This window comes from Anas platyrhynchos, chromosome 1 (genome assembly GCF_047663525.1).
Source record: "Anas platyrhynchos isolate ZD024472 breed Pekin duck chromosome 1, IASCAAS_PekinDuck_T2T, whole genome shotgun sequence".
Classification (NCBI taxonomy): Eukaryota; Metazoa; Chordata; class Aves; order Anseriformes; family Anatidae; genus Anas; species Anas platyrhynchos.
Window position 1 is genome coordinate 59,401,838 of NC_092587.1, and position 12,984 is coordinate 59,414,821.

Here is a 12,984-nt window from a genome sequence, read left to right on the forward strand (position 1 = left end):
GCTTTATGTATCATTATTATTTTTTTTAGTGTACATTACAGTCTTTTATTAGTACATGCTGAATCTTTCTAAAGAAGAAAATGCAGTGGACAGACTTGACTATGACAATGAGCTGGGAAAGCTGGGAGCCACAGACCCTCTCAGCTTTCCATGCCAGCCGAGCACCATGAACCTTTCTGGAGAAGTGATCGACATGCCCGAGATCACCAAGATTTCCCCATGTGGGGCAGAAATAGGAGCAAGTGCCCCTGGGCCATGGCACAAAAGCCACCGCTCCTGTCCCAGGCTTGCTCCCAGCCACCGCTGCCCGATGCTCATAGAGGATGTAGCTGGCGGTCCTGCTGCCCCGATGGTGCACAGTTTTCCCCAACAGGACCATGACGTTTACAAGCAGTCTACGTGCTTGCCCGCTGACCACGAGTGTGTTTATGGCAGGCAAATGGAGAAGTGAAAAATCGTGTGATGACACATTGAAATGTGCTTCTCCAGCACTGGCTCGCCATCCTCTCCTGGGGGAAGGGGCCAAAGAGAAGAAATACTCTGTTGGGGTGGGAAAACCTCTGTGGATTCAAAATTTTAGCACCATGCCCTGTCAGTCACATACATTCACAGAGCAGACAATGTCTCCCGTGCCAGTAAGACAGCCTCTGCATGGTCTGACCCAGGTGGGGTGCAGATGACCAAGGCAAATGTCCTTGTGTGGCTGCTCAGCCTGGGGGAGATCAGAAAGCAGGTGGTAGAGCTGAGCCACCTCCTGAATGCATCACTATCTGTGCACAGCAATGGCAAAGGGCAGCAATGGGTTGTACCCCCAGCTCCAAAGCACAAGTCCCGAATCTCCCCCAGAAGGAGGCTCCCGCAGAAGGCCCTTGGGTGAGCTGAGGAGAAAGGCTGTGCCCAGGAGGGTGAAGGCGTGCTCCTTCTGCATGCCCACACTCTGAGAGCTTCCTCCCTGCACCGGGCTTCAGCAGCCGGTCTGGGCCAAGGTCAGGACCTGTTGGGGCTGGTTTTGTTTACCCACATGTGCCACGACCTCAGTTGGCATTTAAATGTACATAGAGAATGGCCCTAGTCAGTGAAAATATCTCCATTGGCTTTCTTATCGTTACCAGCAGGTAAGCATCTATAATTTTTGTGGCATAACTGAACCGGAAGGCAATCAGGAATTGGTGTCCTGGGCCCATCTATTTCAGCACCTTGCCCTAAAAGAGGCAGAATAACCTGTGCTATGGAGCCAGGCAGCTTAACAGCTGTGTAGGTAGGTCCTGCATAGGTTTGGCTGCTCCAGTGTCACCCTCATGCTCCACCAGCCACCACAGTTGCCATTTCCATGCCCAGGCAACACAAAGTGAGTCCTGAGAACCCCTCTGCTGACCCCTTCCTCTTTTGTTCCGCTGGGGAGTGGATTTGTTTTATGTTTTAAGCTCTGGTGTCACGCTAGCATTGATGAAGTGCAGTTTAACGCAGGCCCAATGGCTACAGGATAGCTCAGGGTAAAACTGAGAGGGCAGAGAGAAGAAACCATCCGTGCACCTTCCTGCAGCAGGGACCACCGCCCCCATTTTACAGCTGAGGTTGTTGGTTTACAAGGTTGTTGTGGCGAACCTGAAGCCATGCTGCAGCAAAATGCAATGACGAGGAAGGAAGCTGCCAGGCGCTTTATTCTCCTGCTCCTCCACTGTGTTTTTGTCCTCTGCAGTTCTCTGATACTTTTCTGCCTCTCCTTCATGGCTCTGAAACGGAGCTCCACAGCTGCTGCTCTGATCAAGGGCAAGGAGACAGGCCGGGATCACAAGCATCAGTGGCCTCGAAAAATAGAAAATATCCTCAATCACAGGAGAAGAGAGAGGTGCAGAATTACAATGACCAGAAACACGTTTTGGGAACATGTGAAGTTATTGGCTTTGTGACGAGAGCCGAACACTGAGGGTCTGCACAGCTCGAGAAAAGAGGGGCAAGAAGCAAGCTCAAGGACCACACCGCTGCCGTCGGCACTGCTCGCCCTCCAGCTCTGGCTTGAACTTCTTGGTGATCCAGCTGGAGACATCTCCATTCCTTTCCCAGGTTTGGTGGTGTCTAATCTGGGGATCACTCTCAAAATGAAGCACTGATGAGACCGCAACAGGTTTTGCTCCCTCTGCTGTACGCAGTCCTCCAGTGCTGGCCCAGCCGCCTGTGCCCTCCAACACCTCCACCTGCCCCGTTGGCCGCTCCCCAACCCCAACGCGGTCAGCACGCAAAATCACCTTCATGCCGTAAACATAATGCAAACAGGAGACAGCCCCCATGGTGCCTCAGGCATTTTTAAGAGGGGGAAAAATCATGCAAAATGCAGAGGATACCTCGCACGCAGTGAGGCCCAGGGGAACCAGGGGATCAAGACCTCTGCAGTGTGGGCACAGCCATCCAGCTCTGTAGGGTGACCAGCGCGGTTTGTTCCCTGGTCCATATTTGTCTGCTGCTGTAGGCATGCTCTAGCACCACGAGGCTGTTAGGACAGCTTGAACCTCACTGAAATCCCTCAATAAAAGTTACTGTGTACCTCCTCCTCCTCCAGACATCCAGAGGAGGCAGCCGGGTGTCCAGCCCCGCCGTGACCCAGTGCTGCGGTAGGAGAGGTTTGGGCTGGCACCAGCAGCAGCGAGTGGCAGCGTTTTTAGGACCGGCCATAAGAGCAGGCATGAAGCGAGTTCATCATCCCCAGTCTGGTCCCAGACTGCTCACCAGTTAGGAGCTCCAGGCAGGCAGATCCAGACACAGCTAACGCAGGATCGCAGCCTGAGGTTTTGTTTCCACCTTTGCCAGAGGCTTTGCCACCATGTGTCTTGCATGGGTCTCAGCTTCCTTGCTTGTGTCACGGTACCTGGTGCCTTACCTTCCTTTGCAAAGCCACTTTTGGGAAAAAAAAATGGGTTCTGGATAACATGGCTTTGCCTATAGCTTTACCGTATGAATCGACAAAAACGATGTGGGTCGGGTTGGTGCTCTTACAGCGAGAGCTGAATGAGGGAGATGGATCCTTCAAAATAAAAATGGGGGGGGGGGGAGGGAGGGAGGGGTAGCAGCGGCTGTCAATCTCAGTAAGTAAACACTTCTTTGATGTGGTTATTTAAAAAAAAAAATAAAAAAATAACCCAAATCCTAAAAGCAACATCGTATGTTTATTTTAAATGCATCCGCTAAATATTTACACTGAAAGCAAGCTAAACGAAAAAAAAAAGGGGAAAACTGGAACTTTTGTCAGTGAACCAGATTGTGAAATGCCTTGAGGGAATAGAAGATTTATTTGGGGAGAGGGGGAGAGGTAGGAATTTTCCATGCTATTGTAAAACATGAGCTCAAATTATATGATCCCCACAGCCAGTGAATTGCAAAGCTTCAATCAGCTGCCTTTTTCTATTTTTTTTTTCCTCCCTTCCTCTCTTTTCTATAAAGAGGAGGGGGGTGGGGGGGGGAGAGAAGACAGAAGTGTTTCACCAACTTCTGTTGACTGTTCCTTTTTTCTCCTGATTGAAATGTGTTGTTAAACAAGATCCCACATAATCTCAGCAGAGGGTTCCTCTCGCTCGCTCCCTCTCCTTCTGGGAAGCCGCGATCAGTGCCATCGGCGCTTGATTATTTGCAAACTCCCTTCGCTGGCTTTTTTTTTTTTTTTTGCCCTTTTTTTTTTTTTTTTTTTTTCCTCCTCTCCCTCTCCGTCTCCCCTCTCTCTCTCTCCCTCCGTCTCTCTCTCTCTCTCTCTTCCCCCCTTCCTCTCGCCCCCAGCGCAACTTTCGCAGGCGCCCCGGCACACGCAGCCATGCCGCGCTGAGAGCGGGGGCACGGCGCCAGCCCCCCTCCTTCCCTCCCTCTCCCTCCCTCCCTCCTCCCTCTCCCTCCCTCCTTCCCTCCCTCCCTCCCTCCCTCCCTCCCCAGCGCCGCCGTCCCGAGCCGGGGGGGCCCCGCCGCCCGCCGCCCCTGCCCGGCCCCGCGCCGCGCCTCGCCCCGGCCCCGGCCCCGGCCCCGGCCCGGCCCGGCGCCGCCGCCCCCCGCCCGCTCGCCCGCCCGCCCCGGCCGCGTCGGAGGGCCGGCAGCGGGGCTGGATGTGCCCGGCTCCCCCCGCGCTGAGGCGGGCGGCGATGCAGAAGGCAGGCGGCAGCTTCGCCTCCGCCGAGAGACACCCGCTCAAGATGGCAGATGTGTGCTGAGTTTGGGGGGGCTGCGATCTCTCGCGTCGTTCGTGGCGGCGTTGCCATGAATAACGGGCGTCCTTGCACCGATGGCCCCCATGTACGAAGGTAAGCCCCGGGCACGCCACGGCTCCCCTCCAGCCCTCCCCTCCCGCGGGACCGGGGGTCCCCCCCGCAGCTCGCCGTGCCCCGGGGAGGCTGCAGCCCGGGGGGGGGGGGGGAGGAGACCGGGGCGAGCGAGGACGGGCGGGGGTCGCCACCCCGTTGCCCCCCACCCCATGCACCCCGTCCTGGGGTGCGGGGCTGGAGGGGGCGGCGGGCGAAGTCCGTGCCGGTGGCGAGCAGAACAATGAGGTGGCCGGAGCTTGCCCTGCGCCTCGGCGAGGCTCTCGCTGCCGGCTCCTCTCGCCCCTTCGCACGGAGTTGTCCCCCCCCCCAAAAAAAACCACACAGCACGGGGAGGGAGCGGGGACCCCGGTGGCAGCGGGCAGGGGGCACGGGGCTGCCGGCAGCCTGCTGTCAGCTCGGCTGGGGGGGGGGGACACCAAGTGCCCTAACTTAGTTCTGTGGGGTTCGAAGGGGGTGTGTGTGTGTGTTGGGGGGGGGTGCACGTTTTGGGGTGTCTGAAAAAAATAATAATTAATGATGGTGATGATGATGATTTATGCGTGTGAACGGCTTGGTTTAAATCCCCTGGCGCTGCGCTGACGGCAGGGTGCCGGGGGAGCATTACATAAAGCGGGGGGAAACCCGCCCGGTGCCGGTGCCTGGGGGGGGGGGGGGGATAGGGGAAGATAAGGGAGGGGGGGGCCCGGCAGTGGGACTGAGGCTGGGCAAAACTTAATCCGAGGGGAAAGCCGACTCCGGGCTGCGGCGCCCGGCAGCGGGGCGGTGTAAAGTTACCGCCCCGCCGGGTTATTCCTGGGCAGCCCCGCACGGCCGGGACCCCGCGGGAGACAAAGACGGAGCGATTTCGGCAGCGGAGGGAGGCCGAAACCCTCCCTTCCTCCCCTCCCCTTCCCCTCCTTTCCCTTCCCTTCCCTCCCTCCCCTCCCCGTCTGCCGGAGCCCGGCGCCGCCGGGGGGCGCGGAGGGGCCCAGCGCGGCGGCGGCTGCGGGCCGGGGCCGGGGCCGGGGCCGGTGCCGGCGGAGGGCCCCGGGTGCCGCTCGGTGCCGGCCCTCCGGAGGCGCCCTCTGCTGGCCGAGCCGCCCCGCCAGCACCCCCCGAGCCCCGGGCAGCCTCCAGCGGGAGGCCGAGGCCGCTGCGCCGCCGCCCGAGCCCACCTGCACGGCCCCCGGGGGCTGCTCGGGACCCGGCTGCGGAGCCCCGCGAGGGGACGGGGTCGTGGGCGAGCCGCGGGGACCCGGCGGGGGGTTCTCAGCCTCCCTGGGTCCCGGGGAGGTGGCGGTGCTGGAAGTTTGGTGCCCGGGAGCACCCAAACTTGTGCAGCAGCAGCCTGGCCCCGTGTGTGTGTATAGGGGGAAATGATAACGCCCTGACAAGCACGCTGTATGAGCAGATTCCCTGGAAAGGCTGTGGAAAAACCCCAAGGCAGCCAGCCGGACTCTGCCCGCACGCCTCGAGCCTCGGAGGAGGCGACTGCGCCAGTCCTCAGGAGCCAGCCAGCGGCGCGAAGGTGGATGGGGATTGTGCTGGCTGCAGTGTGCTCGCGGGTGAAGTTGCTTCTGGATAGGTTTCAGGCAGGCGGAGGAGGGGTTAATGAATGTTACTCGCCTCCGAGTTGCCGTGAGAGGTCCTTAGAAATCCCTGAAATATCGCAGCGCATTGATAAAAAACTTATCGCAGGGGATGCGATCGCCTCCTTGGAAGGAGACGGGGACCACGGTCCTCCCTCCGGAGCGTACCGTGTGTGTGTGTGTAGCAGCCCGGTCTGTGGCCCTCCTCTGGAGCATCGGCGACATTTAGGCCGCTGTGGAGAGCCGGGCGGCTGGCTGAGCGCTGCGGCGGGCAGCTGCTGCGTTCCTGCCGGCGCGGCGAGGGATGGGGGGATCTCTCGTGGCACATACGCACGCCCACCGCCACCGCAAGGAAAGCAGGGGGACATGAAACAATATCTCCGCCGTGCAGGCTTTCGGAACGTCGGCTCTTGTACAGAAAACGTGTCCCGGGAGGAAATGTGACACCTCGGAGGCCTTATAAAATGGTTCCAGTGGAACTTTAGGTGAGTGATAACACGGAGCACACGCACGGCATCACCGGCGAGCCTCGGCGTTTAGGCGAGCTTTGTGCCTGCACGTACCTTGCAGCTGGCTTAAATACCGGTTCTGGGAAGTAGAGTGGTGCCTCACCTGATATTAATAGGCGAGGCATGATGAATAAATAAATATCTGGTGTTAAATCCTCCTTCCTCCCCTGTGCCAGGAGGATTTTGCCATTCTTTTTAAGGAATTGAGAGCTTTTGCTGTCGTGTTCTCCCCTACCGTTTTTTCTCGTTCCATCTCTTCCAAGTGTTGCCGAGCTGAGCGGTAAAATGAAGGACATAAAAACCTTCCAAGTAAAATAAAACAGAAATAACACCGCTGCGCAGTACTTGACCTGGATTTGAGTTTTAGTTGTGAGCTGTACAGGGAAACGTAGTGGGCTGGAAAGCAGGCCTCCTCAGGTGTAATTCTGCACGGCCCGAGCTCGGGCAGGCCAAGCACGGCCGGCACGCTGAGCGCTGGAAACGCAGTGGGGTCAGGGGTGGCTGGGCTGGCCTCAGAGGGAGCGAACGGCCTGGGATGGGGGAGGATCTGCTTCTTTGGGCTCTCCTCTAAGCCGTGTTGCCCTTGCTGGGCAGAATCATCCTCAGTGCGTGGTTTCCTCCCGTGCAGAGGACAGATCCAGGGCCTGCGGACCAACTGAGACCCTGTTCTAACAGGGCTTGCCACCAGGCATCACCAGGGAATGGCCTCTGGGCAGCCCTCTGCCCTAGCTGGATGTCAATTTCCAGCAATTGTCAATTTCCCAGCAATTTCCTGGTGGCTCCTACCTGGCATCCTTCGGAACTGGGTCTTCAGGAGGCATTGATGTGCCCTAACCTTTATTTTCTAAACAGCCATTACCTCTGTTTTGGTTTTGTTCCTTTTTTGCTTTGCTTCTTATTCCTGACAACTTTGTTGCAACTTGCAGCGTATTTTTAGCAGCAGCGTCGGTAGCTTTATATGTGGGTGGCTTATGGAATTAATATCCGTAATATTTGTAAATTGCACCTCGCCACTGGTGCCACTGCTGGAGCTGCATGCTGGCGGGGAGCTGCCTGTACTCAGCTCCGTGCTGGATCAAGCGTGTGGGTTTCGGAGGCCTGAAGCTCCGACCCCGTCCGTGTCACAGCTCAGGTCCTGCTCGACGCCAGGGTTTTCTCCCAGGGCTGCAGGAACAGGCAAGCCCCGCTCGTTTTCCAGGGGGTTATCAGATCTCGTTAAAGCGTGCAGAGCTTTCCCAGCGGGGAAGCGGCTCCAGTGACACCGAGGAAAGGTCCTTACCCCAAAGTTTGTGCACTGCGATGATAACCAGGAGGCGCTTCCTGTTTACGAAGCTGTGACCATAACTTCAGCTAAATCAATGCTGGGACCAAAAGCCCAAGTTTTTATTAGCTCAGGATACGGCTATCGCCAAGATAACAGGAAGCCCCCTCCAGTTATAATTATCGTTCTTATCATGCCGCAGCATCTAGCGATTAAATGGTTTTTTAGGAGTGATGGGTGAAAAATGCAGCTTTATTTTTGGAAGAGGAAACAGCACGGCTGCGACCAGGGGTGAGCAGACAAACAGCGTGCCAGGACAACGAGAGGAGGTCGCAGGTACCAGCCACAGCCCTCAGCCCTCCGACCCGGAGCAGCACGGGCTCCTACGTGGCTGTAGCAGGTGGGGAAACCCAGCTGGATGTTGTAGGACACCTCAGCTGGTCTGCAGGGGGTGAAGCCCTTCCCTCAGCACTTGTGGGAGTGAGCCCCCGTGGGAAGAATCCAGCTGGCTGCTGGGACAAGGCCTGAGGGTTTGTGAGAGTCATTTTCCCATTTAGCAAGTGGTTGCTCTTTGCTGCCCACGTGGATGAGGTGCTGTGAAAGCGTGAGATGAGCAGACTGGATAAGAGCTGGTGGGCTCGCAGGTACCCTGCTGATGGGGGACAGCCCAGAGCCCTCCTCGGTGCCTGTCACGGTTTTTAACTCCTGGCACCCACTGGAAGTTAAATCATTTACTCAGAGGCAAGTAATGCATTTAGGTGGCTAATGGAGTAGGGCTAAGCTCTGGGCACATCCCAGCGATGGCATGTGGATGTTCATTCAGGAGGAAGGCTCTGGGAAGCCACATCATGGAAGGGTTGGTGACTTTGGAGCGGAGGCCAGTTCCTGCCCCAGCTGTGGTCCTCACCAAGTGGGCCCCAGGTGGTGGTGTTGGAGCAGTCCTGCCAGGCAGCAAGGTCAGAGGCACGTTCAGCTGTGGTCTGCTCGGGCTGGGCTGAGACACCAGTTTGAGGCAGATTAGACCAGTTCTCTTAGGCAAGGGTGTTGAGGCAGCTGGGATAGAGCGTACCTTTGGGTGGGACAGCTGAGAAAGGGAGTTTGGCACAGGCACATGGCGTGTCCCCATCCCTGTATCCATAGAGGACAAGATGGATGAGAGGTGAGGCTGGGTATTTTTGTAAGTTCCACCCTTTTCCTCTCTGATCCCGATTTAAAAAGATATTTTAAGGCCTGTGCCTAAATTTAAGCTCACAGGCGGTGCGGCAGACTTCATTAGAATTGTTTATGTCTTTAAAGCTGGCCACACGCGTAAGTACCTTTCTGACTCACGGCCTCTATAACTTAATCAGTCCATTTATAAAAATGAGGCTGTTTCCTCACCCTTACTAGGAAATCTCTGCCCTCTGAATGTGAAATATTGTTTGTGTGTTTTCTTCTGACTGTTGGAAGGTTAGCTAGTGGAAAACAAGAAGCAGGAATTAAGCTCTGTTTGGAGAGTAGGTTTTCTCATCACCTATTTACATACCCTAATGTGGACCGAGGTGTTTAACATGAGGCCTTCTGTTTTGAAACTCTTCCCCCCAGCAGTACAGAGTTCAGCTTTTGTTTTGAAAACAAGCCCAGGTGATAATTTCGCTCCAGATAGGGCATTTAGCAATTTGTCTATTTGTGGTGTGGGGAGAGCAGAGGCAACGTTACCGCTTCCACCTGCTTACAACACAGAGGCAGAGGGTGCACCTGAATCCTCTTTCATCTGGCCACAACAGGAGCCGAGATCCTTCCTCTGGAAAGCACAAGGGCATGTATTTTGGGAGCACTCTCAGATTCACGTAGCCTTCTGAGTAAGGTAATTTCTACAGCAGAAATCGCTCCTGTGAGACTTGCAATCTTATAAGGCTTCCCAGGGCAAATGAGAGGAGGAGCAGGCCCAGTCCTCCTAGGATAGCAAGGGCATTGCCACATCACAAAACACCGTGGAGAGTCCGGGGTCAGGGCTGAAAGCATTGAAAAGCTGTGCCGTTAGAATTTATTTATCTAATGGAAGTAATAATAACCCGTAGTACTGTGTGTTTATACAGAGCTGTGTACGTTCAAAGCACTGTATAAAGAGGGGCTGTCTAATCAAGCCCCTGACAGCATGCCAAAGAATGGGGTCTTTTACTTATTCACAGTGGGGGCACGAAACAGCCAGCAGGAGACAGGCATCCTCGGATGCCAGCCCCTGATGCTGCCCCCAGGCTGGGGCCTGATGGCAGCAGCACGGACCAGTGGCAGTGCCAGTGAAGCTGTGTCCATGAATTTAGCAGTGTCTTTTTCTCCAGCAGTTCCCGCTGAATGGGATGTTGGTTGGACAGGCAGAAGCTCGCTCTTTGTTCATGCCTCGTGCCCGGTCCTGCTCACCTTCCAGTGCCTGTACTGACATCTGCCTCTGGAAGGATGAAGTGAGAACCATCACTCAGAGTTTCTGCCGTGACAAGTGGGAAAGGTCACCCCACGAGGCAGTGATATTTGCCAGAGGTACTTGGGAAGCTCAGAAGGGCAGCCGTGTTCCCTGCTCGTTACAACCTTGAAACCTGAAAGGCATCAGCAAGACCTGGAACGAGAGTCTTACGCTGAGCTAACCTGCAGGCTAACGTCTCCTTCAGTTCTGAAGGCTGACAGGCTTATCTTACTGTGAGCTGTGCTGAAATGCCAAGGAAACTTCACTCTCAGCAAAATCAGAGAGATCGTAGGAAGTGGGCACAGCAAAGATTTCAAGAGGTTCTTCCCCCTGTGTCAAAACAGTGTGTGCTGTACCAAACGTGTGCTTGTCCTGTGTGCTCCGTAACACCTTTGTCTAGCATATTCCCCATGAATGGAGGGTCCACAGCCTGCCCAGGCGATCGCTGCCCTTATCTGTCTTTGTCAATGTAAAGATTTTACCTCTCCGTAACTTGGCTGCGCTGTGCTTGCTGCGATTCCTTGTTCTATTGACAGCAGATGTGCAAAGTTCTTCCTTTTTCTTTGTCACGTCTCTCGTTGGTCTTGTCTTCCCTAGGCTAAATCCTTTCTCAAACCCATCCTTCAGCTCTTTGGCTGTGTCTTGTTTGCTGCAGCCCTGACCATTCTTCTTGTTCCCTGCGTTCCCTTCAGCAAGCCCACACCTCCTGAATGGCACTGCTGCAGCACAGTGCTTTACTGGGGGCCTTACACTGGCCACGGAGAGCAGAAATACCCCTCCTTGTGCCTTACAGACGGTGCTCCTGTTTGCTCTGCCTTCTGCACCGCAGCATCCTTCATCTGTGTTTAGCTCGTGATGTGCTGTGGCTCCCGGCTCGTGCCCTAAGTCCGATGCCCCGTGAGCTGTTTTCCATCCCGTGTGCGTGGAGCCAGCCTCTCCTACCTAAGCATGCGGTTCTCTTATTTGTCCTGTCGGAACTGCATCCATTTGTCAGGGCTGTTTGGAGTCCTCATCTGATTGCACTGCCTTCGCAGCCCCTTCCTGCTCGGTGTCACCTGCCAATTTTTAAAAAAAAGCACGCTCTCTGTGTATTCACCAGGCTTTGTTTTCCACTCTGCAGTCCCAAATAGAAAGCCCAGAAAAAGAGAAGTTATTTCATAAAAAAGCCTTGCCCCCCAAATATAGAAGAAATGGGAAAAAAAAATCACAAAACACTTGGCATTTTTTCACACCTCCTGTTCTTTGGTGCCTTTAAAGTATTAACAAGAACAGTTGTATTTGCTGTTACAGCACCAGTGCCAAAGAAAAGCAGGACCTTATTGCTCATGATGTTGACATGAAGTGACAGATAGTTCCCGTCCTAAAGAATTTACTTTTTTATTTTATTTTCTTGTAGCTGCAGACACAGGATAGCGGCTAATGCAAACAGGATAGATCCTGCGGAGATAGGAAATCGCAATGTATGGATTTGCCTAAACGTCTGACATTTGGGGGTTCATTTGGGGAAGGGAAGGGTGAGCTGAAGGGAGAGGGGAAGGAAGGAAGTAGGTCAGGGACGAGACAGAAGAGGATGAGAGAGACAGGTGGGGGAGAAAGATGATGGCAAGTGACTGTAACAGGAGAGGGAGAAGATCCCTGCAAAGTTTAAGGTCTGAGGCTGTCACAGCCAAGGCCGTCAGGAACAGAAAGTTCAGTGAATTGCTGAAGGTTCCTGCTTGGGCTGTTTTTGCAGCTGCTCTTACTGACTTCAGTCTCTCCCACTTCTTTTCCCTGCAGTTGTCTCTAGCATCTCTGGAAGGGAAGGCAGGCGAGGATGGGAGGTACTGCCTGTATCCTAACACTTACAGGCAGGAAGGAGAGTCTGCGTAGGGATTCCCCTGCTGGAGCTGAGACTGGAGGCAAAAATGATGCTGTAGCATTCCCAGAAGATCTCTGATCCTGCTCTCCATGCCGGGGAAATCCTGATCTGGCAGAGATTAGCTGAGGTATCAGTACTTTTCATTGATCTGAGCTTCCTGTGGTTTCCTCCCTCTCTGCCGCTGCCCTTTCCATGATGCCGGCAGCTCTGCGGGAAGAATTTGATCTCGCTGTCCGCACTCCTCCTCCCCGGCAGACCCTGCGTGCTGGGTCCTCCTGCAGTCAGGCACCTTCATCTGATGGCTTTAAGGGCACGCGTGGCTGTCGCACCCTCTGTCCCTGTGTCTGTCCTCTTGTGGTCAGTCCAGGTGACTGAAACAGAGGGCAGCTGCCAGCGGCGAGGCTCAATCACACCAGCATCGTGCCCTGCTCATGTGTGTGTGTGTGTGGCCCTGAGGCTGGGTGTGCTTTGAGAGTGTGGGTCCACGTACTGTGCTCTCCAGTAGCAGGCCAGGTATTTCAGGATGTTTGGCAGTGAGTCCATAAGATTATGGGTTTTCTCCTGGGCAAAGAGAGCAAGAGAAGCTATTTCTTGCTTGTAGCTGGGCGTTAGGGCGTTTATTTGCTACTGGATGTGTTCCAGTGGATTCAGTGTGTCTCTGTTTATTTTTGCTTAAAGACACGACTTTTTTTTCTTAGTCAAAGGTCGTAAAGGTACACGGGCTGGCAGGTAGCCAGTGAGCTCCCCATTTATCAGCTGCACTGGGGGGTGTTAGGCTAACGCTTTTGGGGGGAATTTTACAGCAGACGACGAAGTGGGATGGTGGAGACATGGACTCTGGCAGCAAGGCTCAGAAAACATCCAGTCCCAGAAAACTTGCAGAATGTTTCAGAGAAAGTTTAGTTTTTCAGGAAGCTCCTATAGCTTTCCCAGAATATCTTTACTTGGAGGCAAAATTGGTAAAGTGTTCTTTATTTTTAAAACGCGGTTTATATTCTGCTCTTGTCTGCAGCAGCGCCAGCGCCGTCGATGTATTTATCTCTTTCCTTT

The 12,984-nt window shown here is 54.8% G+C and overlaps 1 protein-coding gene across 5 annotated transcripts in view; it reads left to right on the plus strand.

Moving 5' to 3' along the window:
* The first annotated feature begins 3,954 nt into the window (after positions 1-3,954).
* The window catches only part of HIPK2 (homeodomain interacting protein kinase 2), a 133,051-nt gene continuing 124,021 nt past the window's right edge, over positions 3,955-12,984 (plus strand). For 2 of the 5 annotated variants that reach the window (XM_027449084.3, XM_027449100.3), the window contains exon 1: positions 3,955-4,277. In XM_027449084.3, the coding sequence (XP_027304885.1) occupies positions 4,259-4,277 (19 nt within the window). In that variant the 5' untranslated portion in view covers positions 3,955-4,258. The remainder of the gene's footprint in view (positions 4,278-12,984) is intronic. The other 3 variants (XM_027449088.3, XM_027449109.3, XM_072038757.1) reach the window with 2 other exon arrangements.